We start from the raw sequence: 21,354 nt of genomic DNA, 5'->3' as shown, positions 1-21,354 counted from the left end.
TTATAGTATTCATTAATACTTTTAATTAGCTTTTATTTTAATTTGTTTTTATAATTCAAGTTTTTGTAAATGTGTTGTGTGCTTTATATATATATATTTTTTTCAGTTGTAGTTTTTGTAATTACTTCAACTTTAACTTCATTCCAAGTCAAAATGTTCAAGTTTTATACAGTTTAGTTTATATTCAGATTTATTCCTGCTGATTCAGATCAATTACCCGAGAACTTTTAGTTTTAGTTACTCATAAAACTGCAAAATCAGTAAATAAATGTTCCTAATCATTACAATATTTGACTGGAGAATGCCATAATGGACCAATCAGAATCAAGCATTCATCCTTGTGATAATCCTATTCATAAACAATAATAACTCCATTATACAAAACATGAGTTATGATTTTAGTGCTTTGTAACAAATTGGTTTATTATTATAAAATCATGTGCTGAAAGTTATGCATAGACTTGCAAACACACACAGGAGAAAACAGCGCACTGGAATATTAATAAACTTTCTCACCTCATCCACTATTTTAGATTTCTTCACGATCCCCAAGTCTAATTTTGTTCTGTGCATAAGTGAAATAAAGAGAATCAATGCAAAGATGAGAGTAGTGCGAGATCAGCAAAAAACAAAAGTGAGTTTATGGTTATGATAGTTTATAGTTGTAGGACAGTATGAATTAATGTTTAGAAAATGAAAATCTGCAACAGATCCATTTAAAAGAGGTCATATCATGTGACAAAAGTACTTAGAAAAAAGTTTTAGCTGCATGAACTTCAGGGAAAACAAAATTGTAACAAAAAGTAAGATATGACCCCTTTTCAGAAATGAGAGATGGTGATATGGTACCTGCCCAGGAAATCATCTTGATCGGGATCTTTATCAAACACTTCCACCTCTAGCTCCTGACCAGGCACCTCATGAACGATGACCTGACAGACACACACACACACACATGCATGCATGAAACACCAAACAGACCTACAGTAACAGCATGAGTAATCAAAGACAGAATGTGGCGGAAATGGCTTTACATTTGAGCTGAAAGACACAGATACACATGAGAATCAGATGTTTATCACATTCACAACATACATTGATATCAAATGGCTTAATGCTTTTTTGTTCTTATTATAATGTGCCGTCATTTTAACACCCACCTCATACATTTCATCCCATTTGGGACTGAGCGTATTGTCCAGATGGCGGGATTTAAAGGTTTGCGGGCCAACTCTGAGCAGGGCATACGGGTCAGACATACCCGCTACAACACTGTTATCCTTCGAAGCCAGACCATCAGCCTCCACCAGGTGAATGCGCACAACACCCTTCATAAAGGAGGATGCACAGAATGAGATCGCAGGGCAGAGAAAGGTTTTTATTTTTATTTTATTTTTTACATCAAATCAGCATATTAGAATGATTTCTGAAGAATTAAGTGACACTGAAGACTAGAGAAATGATTTTTTTTTTAAGGTGATTTCAAATTGTAATTACATGAAACAATATTACTGTTTTTACTATATTTGAAAAAATAAATGCAGACTCGGTTGACCCAAAAAATTGAACACTAGTTTACAAGTATTATTTATTTGAGTGTTATTGCTTTGAATGTCAGTTCTAATGTGTGTGTGTGTGTGTGTGTGTGTGTGTGTGTGTGTGTGTTACCCTGGGTAAAGGGCACCGCAGCTGTGCCACATGTAGGTTTGCCACTAGAGGAACAGTAAGACGATTGGGCAAAACCAGGAATGAAGCAATCGCATCCATGATCATAGTATCTGACATCACACTGAGAGAAAGAACCAGACACAGAAGGTGTGAAATAGATTCAGAGAGGAACATCTCAGGACAGTGAGTCCACTGAACCCAGTAACATCTTATTGTGTATCTGTGATGAGTCTCTGTAACTCACTTGAGTCCTGGAATGTCCAGCAGATTGGTCAAACCAGTCCAGTTGATGGTCAGTTTCTAACAAAAAAAAGTAAGAAGAATCCAAAAATGTTAAGTAAAATTGGGTAGCACTATTTACAGTCCTGTTCTGGATGAACATACTATGTACTTATTTTAGTAAATACAATAACTGGGAACTAACTAGGTATTAAACCAGAACCTGCCTCTAAACTTAATCTTAACCCATGTGGTTACCTTATATTACCCAGTTTATTTCAATGCACATATTGTAAAATAAAGTGCTACTGAAACTGTGTAAAATCGTTTCCAAACATAAAATATTTACTTGAAGTACCACCTGAGATTTTGAACAACACATTTGCATGCTACTCTGATGTTGGTAAATGGTCACATGACAATTGACAAATAGGTAAACAAACAAACAAACAAGTAAAGTGATTGGTTTAATCATGTTTATTTGAAAAAATATGTATATTTATTGTGATTTTATGGTATACATAACATACCCAAGTTTGGGTTTACCCGTAACGTTACTACTATTTTTGAAAAAACCTATAATGTCATGCAACAACATTTTAATATCCATAGAACCATCTCATCAACTCAAGAACAATATGCAGCCATAGAACCACTGAATAACTTTTATTATATACAGAACTTACAGGTCTTTGAATGAAGAACATGGTCACAGCTCCCACGATTGGGACGTCACCGATCAGCGGCTCCAAAATCACACGCATCATTCCATGAAGCTGAGAGAACAACGAAAATGAAATAAACTCTCTTACACCGCATCTACACCGGATGCGAGCGGCGCGACACGACAAAACACTATACAACTCATTATGCTGTCTACACTGGATGCGAAATCCCAGACAGAAAACGTTCTATTCATGACGTACTGACACAAATTTCAAGAGATTTTTAACAGTCGCTTTGCCGCATCCAGTGTAGAGCTGTTGCGGCGCGGAGCGACAACTGTCACGTCCGGTGTAGACACGGTGTAAATAAAATGAAATTCATTCATTTATTAATTGGGACCGTCACAAACGCAGAATCTCACCTGTATTCCCTTCACACCAGCCTTGCAGAAATACCTCTTCACCTCCACGTTTATCTCAACATCCCCCACGTAACTGAGAAGAGACGGCAGAGAGCAAACGTTTAACCCCTTTCAAATAAATGAGAACTCTTTTAAGGAATTTAATGATCTTAAATTTCTGCCGAAAATCCCAGCCAACTGAACACTAAACTAAAATGAACTGAAACTGAGGCTTTCAGTAGCATGCACTCTCATTTTTGCTCTGGATAAACTCAGTCAGGCAGCCGTTTGACAGTCTTGTTTTGTCAGCTTGTGAAATACAGACACAATATCCAGTACACAAGAGTTCTGAATCACTCCCTGAGAGACAACAGACAATTCACTCATTACAGGAGCTCATTTATGCAGAGAATCTCAAATGTAGATGTAGGTCACCTGATGTAAACGTCAAGCAGAATTTGACCTTTCTTGTTTTCTGAATGGGCCTTCACTCCAACCACCTTCATCGGCTGTAAAATGAAAGAAAGTTTCAGAATTAAAATGTAAAAAGCAATACTGTAATATCAAGCAAAACTGATAAATATGGATATCATTCTATAATCGTATAATAGAATATTTCCGGTATTCCAAAATCAATGCCACCTATGATTTTAAGTTAATATTTGAACTTTTAATTTATTAATTAAAGGGATTCTCAAACATCAGATCTAGAATATTTACTTGATGCACCTGGGAATTAATATTTTAATAATTCAGAAACACATACCCAGGTTTAAGGTTCTCTGTAAACTTGTTAATTGTCATATTACATGCAGTGTTTCATTTTGATCATCTTTATTATAAAATCATGTACTCCATTTAGTTTAAATGTTGATGGTACCATAAATAACTTTTCATCAACATCATAATTCTGTTAGCTAGGTTAATGAGCAAGATATAGTGCAGCAAAATATACAATTTCACAGTCTTATCATTTATTTTTTTAATCCTTTTAACATCAACATATCACTCTTGTCTCAACAGGAAGTTTGCCATGAGGCATCAGAGGCTGATAACATTCTCAAGAGCATTTATTTATACAGAATGCTTGTTCTGACATGTTTGAGTGCACTGCGGTGGATTGAGATGTGTGAGAATGTTGCACTGGAATATTATTACTTGTGTAGCAGTGAGTGAGAGAGTGTGCAATGTATGACCTTGGCACCAAAGTCGACCTTCGTGAAGCTGAGTGTCTGCAGATGAGAGCTGGAGCCGCGGATGGAAGGAGCAATGGTTTCCGTCAGCAGCTTCTCTAAATACTGACCAATATATGGCCAGGCCTGCTGGATAACCTTGAAAAACAGACAGGAAGAGTAAGAGTGGGTCATATTTGATGTCAGAGCATGTCTTTTTTTTTCTGATGACACATTGGTCATGGAATGTTTTTATTTTATTTAATTTTTTTTAACAACCGTTTCAGATTTTTTGAGAACATTCGAAAGCAACATTCTCATTATGTTTGAAAAAAGATCAAATGGAATGTTCCGTTAAAGTGTGTATAACTGATAACTGTTCTCTGCTCTGCTTGCAGCTGTTTACACCGAGCCATTTGTGTTTGCCTTGTTACTATAGTGACCTGTGGTTGTTTGCGGAGGGGAAGCGTGATAACAGAAGCTAAAGCACCAGTTGCCAGGGTGTTTTTTGGATTGTTCAATGCATGAACAAACCACAGGTTTTAGAAATAGCACTGTGACTCATGCACAGACCCCATGAGCATGGGGGCTGGGATGAATGCCAGTGTAAAATGTCTGCCTCGTGAATCACTGATAAAGAGCGTCAGGCCTAAAAATCAGATTTTTACAACAGACTACAACTGGAATGGGCTGAGCTTCATTGCAAAGAAGGACAAATGCTATAAAGAATTTAGAAAGGGATATATCTATATATGCTCCTACTTGTTTCTGTCTTTCAGTGAGTGAATCTCAAGAAGAAAACTTAATTTCAACCCCAAAACCATTTTTTTATGTAAATTACCAAACTTTATTTTGCATAAATATACCATTAATACAATTTTTTTAAGAAAGTTAACAATGTATCTTTTAGCATTATGCATGTATATTTGCATTATGTTGTCTTTTTTTTTATTAACACTTGGGTTCAATTACCATTTTTTTGTTTTTCATTTGATATTTTATTATCATTATAAGAAGGCCTTTATCTTTAATTGTAAGCAATATTAATATGGTATTTTGGTGCTTATTGGGATTATTTTTTATTGTGAAGCACTCGGAGTTGCATACAGAGTGAATCAATTATATTATTATTATTATTGTTTATTATTGTTCTTGCAACAAATTTGGAGATGCAAAAGGACATTAAAAATTATATAATGAAAATTATTTTATTTAAATTATTATTGATTTTAATTAAATTAAGTTATTTATTTCATGGAAAAACGTGCAATGCATCTGACCTACTAATTCAAAGGCATGATAATATGTTGGTTGAATTAGCGTTTAGTTAAGAATGGATGTGTAATAATAGCATATAGTTCACAAGATGTGTATGTGTGTGTGTGTGTGTGTGTGTGTGTGTGTGTGTGGTCACAGGCAGCTGCTGTGATGTAAGGGAGGGTCATACGGATGGGTTGGGTGCGGTTTAAAGACACAGTTCAGGAATTCACTGGATAACAGGCTTTTCATTTTACATGTGGCATCTCATTGAACAGATGTCAACCAAAATCTTTGCTGATTTACCTTGTTTAGCCATTCAACCTTCTCCACATCTGGAAAACTGACCTAAAAAAATAAAGGAAAAAAAATGTCACAGCTTTCTAGACGCAAAAATTGTAAATGCATACGAGCTTCAAAGTGTCACTACAACAATCTTCAACAGAGGATGTGGTTTTAAAGAAGAAAAAACTGCACATACAACCACCTAAGTCTACCATGAACGTTCTTCCTTTAATTTCATCATTTCTTTCTTAAATAACAATAACATACTATTTGCAGTGTCAAAAATTTTTTTTTTTATCGTGGATAAAATTAATGTCCCTATTAAAAATGGAATGGATGAATGCGTAAATGTTTTGTTTTATTTAAATGCATTTCACACCTTTTTTTCCCCATTGAATTATATGCATAGCTTGTTTCAATACGTGACATGACAGCCATGAGACATGACCAAATATAGAATAAACTCTTTTATGGAAGCATCTACTGTGCACATGTGGAGGAGATGACAAAGCAACAATGTAGGCCTATTCAGAAAGGTTTGGGCGATGGGCATTGTGCCAAGTATGCAGCACACCACCAACACAGCGCCACCATCAGCTCGAATAATGTCCTTAATCTGCAGACCACTCCTTCTCTTTACCAGCACGAAACGATTCGTTTGAACGGGTCAAAAAATGATTCACCGTGACTGATTCTTTTGAGTGACTAACTAACGCAAAGCACTTTTCTTTCTTTCTTTTATTCAGCAAAAGAGGTTGTTCTGTTAAAAACGATCCTTTTTTATTATGTTCTCGACTAGGTAGCATCAAATTTTGTTTTTATGTAATTCTCCCCAGTTTTATCATTTGCAGCAGAGTGACTTCAAACGTGGTATGAATTTGAATCATTTAAATTAACAGATTCAAAAGAACAAATCATTCGCGATTCGGAAATCTCATCACCACTCTTTTCCGTTGTTTGTAGCCATGCAAATATTTTAGATTAACACGTTGTGTGTTTCACTTGTAGCACGAATTCGTGTAGATTTATTCAGATGTTGTGCATTATTAACAATAAAGTATTTTATTCAAGAATAACAAAAGACACACTTCTGTGCATTCTTACCCAAGAAGGCAGGTCTCTTCTACTTCTAAATGATTTGGAGGATATGTATTCTTGTTCTTCGTTGACTAACTGTACAGCGGACTTCAATCTCGCCTCCTTCGCTTCACGAGTGTGTTTCCATCCTGCGTAAACCATCATCCCAAACGCCACTAAACTAGTGCTCACCCGATAGTAACCCGCCAGGTAAACGGGCAAAAAGGCAGTGAGACATTTGCCAAAAGTCCACAAGATTGCCTTGGGATCAAGTAGTTTAGTTTTAGGGACGTCCATTTCTCCTGATGAAGTGTCCTGGGCTGGTTCTGTCTTCTGTTCCGTGTCCGAGTCATTTTTCGGTCCTGGATCAACGTGCGACATTGTGGTCTGTTGGTTTGTACGCAAATGTTTTCCAAAGTCGAGGTAAGATTACAAAGCGATCGCGCAACTCAATTTCAACATATGCTGTGATTTAAAGTCGAAGGTTTTATTCGCGCATGGACTTCAGGGAGAGACTGCAGATGACTCGGACGTGCTCTATCACTGCGGATCAATAAGTCAATTCGAGAAAGCTAAAATGACCACCTCGCCGCTTTTACCCTTCTGGCATGACGGTGTTTTTCTTTCTTGCAGTGTCTCTGTCTGAAAACCCTGAAGTGTGGCCTGCACCGTTATTTAGGCGGATCCACGCCCACAGAAAAACGACGCAGTTGAGTAAAAAGGGGCGAAAACTTTGTTGGAAGCTGCAGAAGGCAATTTCTTCCTTTAAAGCTTCTAGCTTTACATCTCATGAGTCAGCTCTGACTAGACAAAATCTGATTTAAAGTACATGTAAAGCAATTCTGACAAGTTCTAGTGACTAAATACATCATAATGGAATGAAAGTAGATAGATTTATTAATGTATGACTAGTCAAAATCTAATACAAGGTATCTGGGATATATATATTAATATATTAATATTAATTTGCATATAAGATATCTAATGAAATAAGTTATATTTTATGGTTTATGTATCTGATTACATTTTGGCTAGTTAGAATCACTTGCCTAAAAACAAATCCTAAAGAAATTCTTATTAATAATCTATCATATTAGTAAAAACTAATATGTAAAGTAAAAAAAACAAGTCAGTTGGGACTAGACAAAAATAAGATGTATGCAATGAATATCTGTCTAGTGATAGTTTACGTTTAAGATATCTATAATGCAGTTTTGACTAGTCATTATTACAGGAGCTCATATCTAATGCAGTTTCTGCTAATTTAAAAAATAAAGTTATAAACATAGAAAAAAAAAAATCAGTTTATCTAATAGGATTCTTTGTTCATCCAATTGTGAATTAGCTATAGTCATGATTGCAAACTATTTTTTAAAAGTTGAAACTTTATAACATATTTATTAGGTTATTACTCTTTAAAATTAAAAGTTAATAGTCAAAATTGGCTAGTAATGACAGTAAAACAGACAGTAAAAGAATGCTGAAAATATAGATGCTCTGATACAAGCTGTTCGAAATCTCTATTCATGGGAAAGTCAGTCACATAAAATGTTCATATGATGGCTGCCAATCTATGCCTATCTAGTTTGTGTGTTCCAGAGCATCCAGATGTGCTTGCGTCCTGCAGGCCTAACACTGGTGGATTATCAGATTAAAGAAAGAACGGAGCTTGAGATCTGATCAAAATGCATTTTCACGCTGGTACGTTTTTGCATGATAACCCTAATAGTTAATCCCTCTATCTTTAATCAGAGAGAGTCTGAAGTTTTCCAAACCTTATATATTTGCTTAAAAACATCACAAGCAAACACTAAAAGATGACCGTTCACTTATGAGAACTGATTATGAGCAATATAGTGATTTCCAGAGATTTCCAGACATCATGAGCCGTGACATCAGATCTGGAGTCACATCACACATGCATGATGAAGCATTTCAGCTGACCGAGAGAAAACACAGCCCACATGGCTCAAGTTAAAGGGAAGTCGTGGCCTAATGGTTAGAGAGTTTGACTCCTTCTCCAAGGGTTGTGTGTTCGAGTCTCGGGCCAGCAATACCATGACTGAGGTTCCCTTTAGCAAGGCCCCGAACCCCCAACTGCTCCCTCGGTGCCACAGCATAAATGGCTGCCCTTTCCTCTGTGTGTGTGTTCATGGTGTGTGTGCGCACTTTGGATGGGTTAAATGCAGAGCACGAATTCTGAGTACGGGTCACCATACTTGGCTGTGTCACATAGACTAAACATTATAAAATTGTGAATTTCCTATCTAACTTTTCCATAAAACTGTCTACTCTGTTTTAATTGGGCATGAGGAAAATATTTTTAAACATAAGAAGTGAAACAGTGATCTAGTTACATCAATATCTGTCTGTGGTGATATAATCGTAAGTGAATATGCCTGAGAGGGCAAACAACGCACGTTGTGTTCCACAGAACACGAGAAAGTGATTAAACTTAGAAAAGAAGTTTGATAAATATAATTTTTAAAACATTTCATAAAGATACTCACCAAAGATGAATGAAACATTATTGCCAATATTTAGGCAGAAAAATGCAGTTATTTAGTTTCCCAAAAAAAGAAAGAACATTTTTAATGACATTTTTTTATGCCCACATATGTTTTGTTGTGTGAGAAACACAATAATTAATAATGGAGCTTAATGGGTTAGATTCATTCATTTTGTGCAATGGACCGATAATCAGTTCACACAAAAGCAATTCACAAAACAAACTATTCAAAAAGGAGTCAAACTAAAACTGACAGCTAACAATTCCCAATCCTGTAGTGATTAGCTGAAGAGTTACATCTTTCAAAATGTTTATAAATGTCCACAATCTTTCTTTCGGCTTTCTTAAAGACAATCATCTGTTAAAGCATGGCAAGAAAACTGAAATATGTTTCATATATATTCACAAGAAAAGATCTGTATTTTTGTATTCATGAGTTCCTTCAGTCAAAACAGACCCTTCACTTGAGAAGCTTACAGTGTTATTGGTAAGTTAAACAAAAGGGTGTTAGGAGAATTAATGAAAATATCTGTTCATACTAATGAGGCAAGGTTGTGATCCTCATACTTTGACTGGCGATGGGATACGACACCATCGGGGTGGTCGCATGGCTCATTGTGATGCCCGGCAGCGGTTGTGCCATCGACACAGCGACTGGTGCTACCGAAACTGCAACAGGAGCCATGGAAACAGGTGGAGCCATTCCCTGGGCGATAGTCTGAGCGAGGGCGGCAGAAATGGGGTCAGGGTTCAGATGCGGAGGGGGTGCGGTAGGGGGCGCAGTATTTGCTGGAGGGGCGGTCGGTGCTCCAGACGGGGCCACCAGATCCTGTTGTGTGACGGGACGTGGCTGCAGACCAGCACTGCTCAGAGTGGTGTGTGTCTGAGCGATGCCATGGTTGTAGGAGCTGACCGAACCAACAGGGGGCACCAGACTCTGCTCAGACTGAGCTGGGGTGGAGGACAGCGTCATCACTTTAGCCTGGCTCCGGAACCGAGCGTTCTGCTCCAAGAGCACCTCGTTGGTGGCTATGAGATTTGACACCTGGAGAAAAACAGGAAGGTGTGAGTTTTGAGAATTTAACTTGAAACCTCACGTCAAAGTAGAGGGATGCTACACTGAAAAAAATATTCTGTCACAAGTACAATTTGTAGATTATTTGCATTTTTTGTTTGCAGGATTTATAATGCAAAGAATGGGTCTCAATTGCAAAGATTCTAAAAGATTTATAATAGAAAGAGGTCAGCAGAGATATACTCTGTCATCATTTATTCATGCTCAAATCATTCAAAAGCTGTATTATTCTCTGTCATCTGTGGAAATGTAAAAGATGATCTATTGCAGAATGCCCAGTTAAAGATGGGACTGTCAATCTCCAAAAAAAAAAAAGTTAGGGATGCATTCTACATCGGTATTATAAATCATTGCAAATGTACCTGCTATAACTCATAAAAAAAGATTAAAGCTAAATCCTTAGTTCGTGTAAATGTAATCTTTTGTAATCAAAATGGAGTATTTTTTTTTTACACTGAAAATGATTAAGTTATGAACCCTTAATTCACTCATAGCATTTATAACTACTTATATTTGTTTTATTTTTAGGTTATTCTTACACTGAAGAAAGGAAGGTTTTGAACAACATGAGAGTGAGTGAATGAGTACATTTAACACCTGTTCACCTGTTTCTTAAGCTCCTCTACTCTTTTCCTCAGTAGGGCGTTCTCCTCTTCCAGTAAACGGTACTCTAACGGTCGGGTCGACAGGGTGGTCTGAAGCCCCAGGTCATAATGTCCACCAGTGGTCCCATCAGTCAACCGCAGCCCCTCCAAACGCCTTCTCTTGAGCTGGAGGGCCGTGTGGTCGACAGGAGCCTCCACCGGCCCTGCTTCAAACATACCATTCTCAAACAGAGGGTCATAGACAGAGCAAGGGCCCCTGTCATAGCGCCGATGACCCGCCGTTGCCATCGACATGCAGCCGCTCAATGAGCCCCCTCCTCCACCAGACATGACCTGCTCTCTGCAGCCGCCCATGTTGGGACATCCCATTCCCATGTAGTTACCCACACCGCCGCCAACGAGGCCAGACATCCCGCTGCAGGCACCAGCAACACCTCCTGCTCCACCGCCGCCAGCGGTCACCATCCCACTGACGCCCCCAGTGACGCCCATCATACACCCGACTCCACCCCGGGGCGGAGCTTCATACTCATAATCCTTCCTGACGTGCCGGAATTTGCACTTATTCCCCCGTTGGCACTCTCCTTTCAGGTAGTCCCTGCAAATAGGCACCTCTCCACGGCTCAACGGGAGGTCGGTCGGAGACAATCCCAACCCGGCTGCCACCTTCCCCCTGAGCCGAAGCGGAAGCTCTCCGGTTTTCTTATAATAGTCTTCGTCTTCCTTCGAGCCATGCACGAATCTGCAGTTGGTGCGCACGCACTCTTTGTTCTGATGGTCGTGGCAGAAGATGAACTCGTTCTTCTGCACGCCCAAATCTGGAACCTCGTTGAAGTCTGGATGCCGGAAGCGGCAGCGTTTGCCGCGCTTGCACACGTTACGCAAAAAATCCCGGCAAACACCATCCAGTGCCAAATCGGAGCCAAACGCACCGTTTCCTAATGCCCCGCCACCTCCCATGCCCCCGGGACCACCGTTACCCCCTGCTGAGCCACCAACTCCTGTCACTCTACCCTCTCCACCCGTCCCAGACCCTCCCTCGTCCCCGACCCCAGTGCCCACCCCCGTCCCGCCACCACCTGCCAGGTAGGAGCTATCCCGGTCAGGCATGGCGCTCGGCCCAGCGGGAATAGAACGTTGCGCTCATGTGGGAGACGGAGAGATGGAGGATGTATGAGTGTTCAGAGGTAAAGTGCAAGAAGGAGAAGAGCTCAGACTGTAGACGGATGCAGATCACAGATCCACCCGGGCGCCTGTGAATATAATAACAATAAATACAAATATATATTATACCAGGAGCATCATTATATAGCTGCATCGCTAATAAACTATTTATATTTCTATATCTATTATTATTATTATTACTCGTTTCCATTAAATATAAAGCAGCAAAACTGTTTTCAACATTAATAAGAAGAAATGTTTCTTGAGCAGCAAATTAGAATATTAGAATGATGTCTGAAGGATCATGTGACATTGAAGACTGGAGTAATGATGCTCAAAATTCAGCTGCGCATCACAGGAATACATTTATATTTATAATATATTTAAATAGATGGGCAGGTAATTAAATACATATTTTAAATTAAATGCTTAAAAAATTGTGTTGTATTCTGAATAAAAAAATAAATAAAAAAGCAGTTTTATGTCTACACAACTTTTCTGCGATTAATTCAGCCCGAGATGCATCACATAAGAACAAAACTTCCGTTGTGCAGACCATTTCAGATTTACGCATGCCATACATATTTATCTTTTGAAACATTTCACATTTTAAAATTAAAGCTTTAAAATTGCCCATAATGACTATAAGTCATCCAACACCAAGAATAAATCTAGACAATATTATATTTCTTCAAAGCATTAATAATTCTTCCTGGAAATAAAATTTTTTGTTCAACATTTAGCAAAATGCTGTTTATTAAAACAATAACAAAAATACTATGATATTGTTATGATTTTATATGGAAACACCATGTTCTGCGTGGTAACAATATCCTCTGAAATAATATGAAGAAATATTTAAGTAACGCATGGTATAGGAGTACCTAATACATAAAAAAAGTTCTGTAATAGCAACATGGTAAAATGATATCATTGCATGGCAGTAACATGGTCTTTAACGCATGTACATTGGAAGTGACATGGAACTCAACGTAAAATATCGTAAACAACGTAAAACACTTTTTTTAATAAAATGCAATTACAACGCAAATGCAATATTTAGCCTCGCATATAATATTTTTGAAAATGATATAAATGCAATAATCTCATGTAATAATTTCTGTTCTAATTATAAAGCAAAAAGCTGTCATGTCAAAACTGTGGATCGACACATTACAGCATTTGTTACCTACTGAGTGTTACAGAAGTAACCGGATATTGGTGACTGGTTCGTTTGCACAATATCTGGCCTAATTATACAATATTCGATATTTAATACAGAACACACCAAACATTATGTCCACTCTCAGGCACAAAGGCCTGGATAAGGCGCATGTACAGAACGCAAAGACAACAACCTTCTAGTAAACAACTCACCCAGTGTACACAAGCAGTCGTATCGGCGAGATTAATGGAACCGTAGTTGCACGACATTACTAATCACACGCATTAAAGTAGAAACTGACAGTCACAAAGCTTACATTATATTAAATTAGAACACAAGTTGGTCCATCAATTAACTTCCGCTTTTCTTGTTCGAAGCACTTCCTGTGCGGTGGTACACTGGAAAAAATGCACGTCAAAATAAAAGACCTCGAAGCAAGAAAAATAATGTGGCAATATCTTGGTACAATGATGATGAAATTCATATGGTACACCAATGTGGTTTCATAAATACCATGGTATTACAAATTTGAAAGTAAAAAAAAAAAACAAAAGCTATTTGTATGCACCATTACTCCATTAAAAAATTACATTAAGGAAAACACCAAATGTGAGCATGTGGATTTTTGTTTTTCTAAAAACGTCAAACAAAATTTGAAACGACGTCACAGATTTTTATAGTTAGTATAGCACAGTTAAACATCCAACCTTGTGGGTCTTTTTAACTCAAAGTGTATATTTTCATGTTAAAACACAACATAGGAGAGACATGTTGACTAGATATGTCAGGTTACAGCATTTATTTTCATGATACCAATGAGTCACTACAGCATGATGGATGTCAATAGTTTATTTGTATATTAATAAGAACATCAGACATCAATGTTCATATCTGATCATCTTATAAAGATTCAGTTGTAGAGCAGGAATGCAGGGGGAACATAGCCTGTAAAGAAAAAATAAAGTGTCACAGGGTAAACAGTAATAATTTTAACATGCATCACCATCTGATTAATCACTGTACATCAGGATTACTTTTGTATTACAAATTTTCTGAAACGTTGTTTTAAAAATGCAAATAACGCATTATTAAATGCATGCTCTAATTTGCCTACATTTCCAGGACAGAAATCTGAATTTTAGATAAACCAGGTTCAAATTTCATGCTTCATTTGTTGATGGATCAAAGGTTTTAATGAGTGCTAAAGGTTTTATCACTCTATAAATCAGAAAATACTATCGTCAAACAGAAACAATTCACTGTTTTTAAGAATGAAATGTTATAAATCTGGTGAATAATCTATGAACCAACTTGACTGCAAAAACCTTGACAATATAGACCAAAACTATAAAGCTTGTTGTAATAAGTGCTGCTGAAGAGAAGACTGGACTTTTAGACACTGAGAAAATGCTATTTGCAGATTAAATTGAATTCTAAGAATGCAAATAGATAAAAATAAAAATTTTTGAAACTTTTCTATACACTAGACCTAAATAATACATTATGGAAGCCAAAACTGACCAATGCATGAAAGAAAATTATGGTATTAACAGTATATTATTGTCAGGGACAAAACTCTAAAATATTTTGGATGGATGTTCCATAAACATCTCATTTTTGGACCATTCTAAGCTTGTATTTTACATTTAGAAGACACTTATCCAAAGCAACTTACAAATGAGGACAGTGGAAGCAATCAAAAACAACAAAAGAGCAATGAAACACAAGTGCTATAACAAGCCTCAGTTAGCTTAAACGCAGTACACGCAGCAAAGGCTTTTAAGTAATAAAAAAAAATAAAAAAAACCTGGCAATGCGTTCTATACTAGACTAACTGAATCTTGTCATGGCACTTGTATACTGTTGTTGTTCTCTTGTTGACCTGACTGCTTCTATTTTTCTCTTTTGTAAGTCTCTTTGGATAAAAGCGTCTGTTAAATGATTAAATGTTATGTAAATGGAAAATCGAATACAAAAATATTAAAAGGTAGTTAGATTTTGTATTTTTTTTTTAAAGAATAGAATCAGAATAGTAAGTGTTCAAGTTAGAGGGTCAAATAAAGATGGAAGAGATGGGTTTTAAGCAGATTCTTAACGATGGCTAAGTACTTATTAATATTATTTTAACTGAAACAGCGATGCATTAAAAAGGCATGAAAAGCATTACAAATAATAATTATAAATGTATTTGAAGGGCCACTCACAAGACAGGGGTTTATTTTCCAGTGGGTCTGACACTTTCAAAAATACCAGCTTCCTTCATGGCACTGAACTCCTTCATTGAATCATAATGTTTGTAGAAGTCAGCATAAGCCTTCTTCCTGGGCTCTGTTACTCCGAACTGAAGACAGACACAAACTATTTCTGAGATTCAAGAAGAACTGTCCACGGTAGCCTTATACAAAATATATATATATATATATATATATAATAATAAAAACCTCCTTTGCACCAAGATGAAAAAAATCAAAAGTATACAGCCAAATACACAAGACTACAAATTAGGGATAATCTAATTAGATTTGAATGACTATTTAAGGGTTAGTTCACCCAAAAATGAAAACTATATCATTAATGTATACCGTACATAAATTTTCAATGGAGGGACAGAAAGCTCTCGGACTAAATCTAAAATATCTTAAATTGTGTTCCGAAGATGAACAGAGGTCTTACAGGTTTGGAACGACATGAGGGCGAGTCATTAATGACATTTTAATTTATGGGTGAACTAAGCCTTTAAGGATAAATTGTGACAAAAAGTGCTCTTAAAAATTGTAGTTGGAATTTTAAATAAACAATTTGACCCAAGCAAGAGATTGAGGTGCCAATCACAATTTTGAACAGCACTTAAAACCATAGAGTTCTAATATAGTGCTTATGATCAAAAATAGCAAAAACTGATTGATCAACACAAAAACACTGACCTTGAATGCGGCTGCTGCAATGAGGGAGAGACCGAAAGCGATGGGCAAATGAAACCTCAAACGCTTGGCTAGGAGGCCTCTCATCGCTGGCTTTGGAAGTGACATAGTTGCCTTTTAGAAAGAGATGACAATAACAGACGTTAATAAAAAAAAACTTCACACACTTGAAGTCAAAAGACAGGCCTTCAGCACTGCTACGTGCTATTCTGGCCATCACAAATGAATTTCTGACCAAATTTCAGGACATCCATACAAGGAGACACGATTACATTATCCAATTATCTTCAGATATTGTTTAAGTGCACGTTCTAACGGTTAAGCTAATATGCAATTTGCATTTTATTTTTTCTAGACGTGATAAAGCGCATGCTGACGCAAAGCATAATATTATATTATTTTAAATATGACAATTCTGATTCACATCGAGAAGTTGGTGCCCCGAGACACGGAAAAATCTGTCTAGCTAACACTAGCTAGCAATCACAATGACCAAGTTAGTTCAAAAACGAGGCACGTTAAGTAAATGAAAATACTTTAGAGTTATGAAAAACATAACGTCATGTTATTAAAATGTATTCAGATTTCACCAGATGTTTTGTTATAAGTGTATAGCAAGCTCGATATATACCGTTTAATTCACGACCTTCAACACGCACGTCCGGTTACTCAGACAGGAAGACGTTTATGTACTAGGGCCGAACAAACTACGGAAACTGACGAAGGACAAACACAAGTGGAGCCGATTCAGACCAACGAGGGATAATGAAAAAACACATTTTATTGTCTCATAAAAAAATTCGATTTCAATAAAACATCTCACACTACTTGGCTTACACCTACCACGCATTAAAAACATTGCACTTATATTATTTAAATACAGTGGTTTACTCATTAATAAATTGACAAAACATTGTTTTTATTATAAAAATAATAATGCGTTTTATTTTTTTAATAATCAGGTTTCGGTGGATTATATATGAATGCCTTTTTTAGTCATGTACTTTTATTACAAATATTTTTACTGACTGCATTAAAACAAAACATAATTAAAAAGATAAATCCTTAAAGATAATTTATGCGTTTTAAAATAATGAACGATTCGAGTTTCGCAAACATTTGGCAACCAACGGCTTGGTTTGCCATTTAGAGGGAATCTGACACTGGCTCAGTGTTGCCATATTCTTGTAATTATACGTGACTTTTCACTTGTTTCCTCATCAGACCAGGTTGCTTGCTTTTCTCGCGGGATCTGGCAACACTGGATTGGGTTACAATCACCAGCCAGATCTTCAAATAGCAGCACCACACTTGAATTGAAACTGAAATTCAACTCCGCCCGTTACTGCGGAGCCTCACCCGGTAAAACGTGTTACCTCGTCCCGGCTCGCGCGCCTTCTAGCTTGTTCTAGAACGAAGACTGACTAGTTGTCTCACGTGCTGGTTTGAAATACAACAACTGGTAACTTTAAACAAGTGAAGCTTCGCGATCACCAAGGCCCTTCCTTCAACGCTTACTTTCCGGTTTTTCAACTACCACGGTAATGTTGTTTATTACTAAATGTGTGTATATATATATATATATATATATATATATATATATATATATATATATCACATCTGTTTAACTTACAGTGTGTAATATTAATCTTGTTGGTAATGTAACATTGCTAAACTTAAGTTAACAGCAGTGCCTTTGATCGTTTCAGTATCATCATGCCTCAGAAGCGGCGCTCACAGTCGTGGACGGAGCTCAAACAAGCCGGTAACGAGTGCTTCAGAGCCGGTCAGTACGGAGAAGCCGTGAACCTCTACAGCCAGTCCATCCAGCTGCTGGAGAAGTCTGGTGAGGACAGTAAAATGTAGTCATATTTAAAATATTACCATGGTAAACACTACAGTAACACTGTTACCACTTAGCTTATTACCATGTTTTTGTACCTGTACCGTGGTATTCTTGCACTTACACGAAATGTTCCATGGTGCTCTTGTCCATGTCAGTACTATGGTATTACTTTCATAATAATTGGAAATATTTCAGGGTGTACTTTTTTAGGGGTTTTCAAAACAGAGTCCAAGGACCCCCCAATAGAGTACTGGGGGTTAGTGGTAAAGCAAAGAGAAAAACGGTTTAAAAATTAGATTTTTTTTAAACCATACATAAATACATTGAAATAAATTAGTACAGCATGTAGTGAGTAGAAAAGACGCATATAAGAAAACATTTTCAAAATTTTACACACATTTATGTGATCATGTTATAAATTATATAAATAATAGAAAATATTTCCCAAATATTATTTTATAAATATTCTGACTGCTTAACTAGTAATACTAATAAATAAACTAGAAAAATCCACGAAAAAAGTGAGCATTAATAAAGATAAAATATATATATTTTTAAAGTGTATATATGTTGAAATTATACATTTAATAGTGCAGCACTGTAGTGAGTTGTAAAAAAAAAAAATGCATATAAGGAAATATTTTCCAAACCGGATTTTACACAATTTATATTGATATTAATTTTCATGTTATAAATTGTGTGTTTATAAATATATAACTACCTAGGGTGTCCCTTGCATGGTTATGAATTATGATATATCCTTTATAATCTCCTCCATCATCTCACTGAGCTGTTAGAATCTGATTGTAACATCATGTTAATGTCATATGCCAAGAATACCATAAAGATTCCATATTAATATTTTTTTGAGTGACAATAACAAGAGTCATCATACAATTTGGATGATAAGAAATTTGCAACAGCAACAGAGAAATGGTTCCTCAGACTTAAATAGATGTAAAGGAAGCTGTGGTACTGATGTAAATAAAGACACATCAATGTTCTGTCCGCAGGTCAGAAGAAGAAGGAAGATCTGGGTATTCTGTACTCCAACAGGGCCGCCAGTTACCTGAAAGATGGAAACTGCAGTGAATGCATTAAAGACTGCACAACGTAAGTGCAACAAACAGCAGGTGCAAAAATGGTTAAAGTGATTATGTGCAGGGTTAATAATCTGAATATTTCTCTTTCAGGTCTCTTGAACTGATTCCATTTGGGTTTAAAGCTCTGCTTCGCCGGGCGTCAGCTTATGAAGCCTTGGAGAGATACAGACAGGCGTATGTGGACTACAAGACTGTCTTACAGATAGACTGGAACATACCGGCTGCTCACGATGGCGTCAACAGGTAATTCTGCATGATCAGGATCCAGAAGTATTATGCATGCTAATAGATAATGCACTAATCAACTGTATAATAATAAAGATGTAATATACAACATATAAGCATAAGGATACAAAAAATGTACCATGCAACACATCACTCCTTCCCTCCAGAATGACCAAGGCTTTGACGGATATAGACGGCCCATCTTGGAGAGAGAAACTGCCTCCGATTCCCACCGTTCCTATGTCTGTGAAAGAAAGCCTGGCACAAGCTGCCAGCTTGGCCCCCAGCCCACAACAAAACAGCACGACTGACAACAAGAAAAAAGGTATTTACCTGTAACCGTATCAAGTGGAGCCAACATACTTCGTTCAACACTTGATTTATAATTGTATTATTCTAAGCACCAGGACCTGAAGCTGTTAAAAAGGCCAAGGCTCTGAAGGAAGAAGGCAATGTGTTTGTGAAGAAGGGCGAACACAAGAAAGCCGTGGAGAAATACACACAGTCACTCGGTCAGGACCCCACAGAGGTCACAACCTACACAAACCGGTAAGAAATGCTACCAGTCATTATGCTACCAAATGTCAGATTTCACTACTGGAAAAGTCATGAGTTTAGGTTTGATAATGCGTGTAAATCAATATTGCTTGTAGGGCTCTCTGCTACCTGTCATTGAAGATGTACAAAGAAGCTATTAACGACTGCGATGAGGCTCTTCGATTGGATTCCGCCAACATTAAAGCTTTTTATCGACGTGCCCAGGCAAACAAGGAACTCAAAGTAAGTTTAATTCGGAATAAGTTGAAGTTCATTGTCTTAACTAAATTTGGTGAATTGGTTTATGAAGTGTAAGGCCTCTAACAGCAGCTTGTTCTATTATTTTTCTATTGTTTTCTTTTTATTGATTATATAATAATAATATAAACATGCTACATGTACTGTGTTAAGCTAACTAACTAACACTTAATATATATCATTGCTCTTTTGTTGATTTTGATCGCTTCCATTGTCCTCATTTGTAAGTTGTAAATTCTAAATCTAATACATTTTCTTTTCTCTAGAACAAGAAATCTGCTATTGAAGATCTTAACAGTGTGCTCAAAAAAGATCCAAACAACATGGCGGCGCAGAAACTACTGCAGGAAGTACAGAAGATGAAATAATCCTGATTGTACAGTGTGGAAGCTTTCCACAAGTGCCTCTCAAAGCTGCAACGTTTGCTACAGACTTTAGATATGCACATCATAATGCTATTTTAAATCTAGGAAATAATTTGAGTGTTCATGTTCAATAATTCCTACTTCACCTTCACCAGAATTAGGGCTGCATTTTCTACAAAATGCTTACTGTTTTTTTTTGTGCAAATATATTGTATTGTTGTGGGTTAATTACTGTCACAACCAGTTAATGGTTATATACATTTGTAAAGACTTGACACCTGTATTTATTGATGTTTCATATGACATTTTGCATCAAGACAACGTAAACAGGTCTTTATTTTATTTAAATAACGTGCTGTATGATTGTGGTAATAAAGGAGAATGTTCAGGACTATTGTATTTTTTCATCCTGAAAACTGACAGATGTAATGCTATGATCAGCGATTATTATTTTTTTTTATTATTGTAGGAATTATCAATATTAAAAAGACCTAAAACAGTAAATGCTATGTATTCAGTATAAGAATGACAGCAAAAAAAAAAGCTCCATCAAGACAGATGATGTCCATGACCAATTTCAAATCGTTTCCTCAGTTTAAAAACAAAAATTGAGTTATTTGAACTGTAAATATGCCTTACATTGAATATACCTTTTGCTAAAAAGTTATTTTAATCACAATAGCCAACTTCATGGTTTGTTTGTCTGAAATAATCAACATCACGCCACAGTTGACTGAACTTAAAGAATAGTTCACTCAAAAATAACCCCTCAGGCCATCCAAAATGCAGATGAGTTTGTTTCTTTATCAGAACTCGAGAACTGTAGCATTCCATCAC

General features: G+C 36.7%; 4 protein-coding genes across 8 annotated transcripts in view; 1 reads left to right on the top strand and 3 right to left on the bottom strand.

The window, feature by feature from the left end:
- The window catches only part of LOC113103459 (uncharacterized), a 33,625-nt gene extending 26,184 nt beyond the window's left edge, over positions 1 to 7,441 (bottom strand). For all 4 annotated transcript variants that reach the window (XR_003291579.1, XM_026265981.1, XM_026265983.1 and 1 more), the window contains exons 1-11: positions 6,772 to 7,441; positions 5,689 to 5,730; positions 4,150 to 4,284; positions 3,389 to 3,462; positions 2,975 to 3,047; positions 2,574 to 2,663; positions 1,913 to 1,968; positions 1,669 to 1,789; positions 1,161 to 1,328; positions 850 to 932; positions 517 to 565 (exon numbers count right to left, since the gene is read on the bottom strand). Coding sequence is in view for 3 of the 4 variants with exons in the window: in XM_026265981.1 (XP_026121766.1) it covers positions 517 to 565; positions 850 to 932; positions 1,161 to 1,328; positions 1,669 to 1,789; positions 1,913 to 1,968; positions 2,574 to 2,663; positions 2,975 to 3,047; positions 3,389 to 3,462; positions 4,150 to 4,284; positions 5,689 to 5,730; positions 6,772 to 7,125 (1,245 nt within the window). In the remaining variant the exon portion in view is untranslated. The remainder of the gene's footprint in view (positions 1 to 516; positions 566 to 849; positions 933 to 1,160; positions 1,329 to 1,668; positions 1,790 to 1,912; positions 1,969 to 2,573; positions 2,664 to 2,974; positions 3,048 to 3,388; positions 3,463 to 4,149; positions 4,285 to 5,688; positions 5,731 to 6,771) is intronic.
- A 1,842-nt stretch (positions 7,442 to 9,283) lies between these two features.
- LOC113103400 (zinc finger CCCH domain-containing protein 10-like) lies at positions 9,284 to 13,463 on the bottom strand. The gene is made up of 3 exons (XM_026265977.1): positions 13,291 to 13,463; positions 10,934 to 12,186; positions 9,284 to 10,298 (listed from the first exon to the last, which is right to left on the bottom strand). Exons 2-3 carry the CDS (start codon positions 12,041 to 12,043, stop codon positions 9,792 to 9,794), a joined length of 1,617 nt encoding a protein of 538 aa, XP_026121762.1. The 5' UTR covers positions 12,044 to 12,186; positions 13,291 to 13,463; the 3' UTR covers positions 9,284 to 9,791.
- Positions 13,464 to 14,047: 584 nt separating this feature from the next.
- LOC113103442 (cytochrome c oxidase subunit 6C-1-like) lies at positions 14,048 to 16,939 on the bottom strand. Its single transcript, XM_026265980.1, has 4 exons — positions 16,815 to 16,939; positions 16,187 to 16,297; positions 15,467 to 15,603; positions 14,048 to 14,207 (listed from the first exon to the last, which is right to left on the bottom strand). The coding sequence occupies exons 2-3, from the start codon at positions 16,289 to 16,291 to the stop codon at positions 15,478 to 15,480; spliced, it is 231 nt and encodes a 76-aa protein (XP_026121765.1). The 5' UTR covers positions 16,292 to 16,297; positions 16,815 to 16,939; the 3' UTR covers positions 14,048 to 14,207; positions 15,467 to 15,477.
- A 504-nt stretch (positions 16,940 to 17,443) lies between these two features.
- On the top strand, positions 17,444 to 20,908 carry LOC113103416 (mitochondrial import receptor subunit TOM34). Of its 2 annotated transcripts, none has more exons than XM_026265979.1 (8): positions 17,444 to 17,724; positions 17,893 to 18,029; positions 19,043 to 19,142; positions 19,223 to 19,375; positions 19,525 to 19,682; positions 19,765 to 19,906; positions 20,011 to 20,137; positions 20,419 to 20,908. In XM_026265979.1, exons 2-8 carry the CDS (start codon positions 17,900 to 17,902, stop codon positions 20,518 to 20,520), a joined length of 912 nt encoding a protein of 303 aa, XP_026121764.1. In that variant the 5' UTR covers positions 17,444 to 17,724; positions 17,893 to 17,899; the 3' UTR covers positions 20,521 to 20,908. The 2 variants fall into 2 exon arrangements, with proteins under 2 accessions (XP_026121764.1, XP_026121763.1); XM_026265978.1 differs by having other exon boundaries at positions 17,447 to 17,724; positions 19,759 to 19,906.
- The last annotated feature ends 446 nt before the right edge of the window (positions 20,909 to 21,354 follow it).

The sequence above is a fragment of the Carassius auratus genome, chromosome 6 (genome assembly GCF_003368295.1).
Source record: "Carassius auratus strain Wakin chromosome 6, ASM336829v1, whole genome shotgun sequence".
Lineage (NCBI taxonomy): Eukaryota > Metazoa > Chordata > Actinopteri > Cypriniformes > Cyprinidae > Carassius > Carassius auratus.
This window is presented reverse-complemented; position numbering and strand designations above follow the sequence as displayed.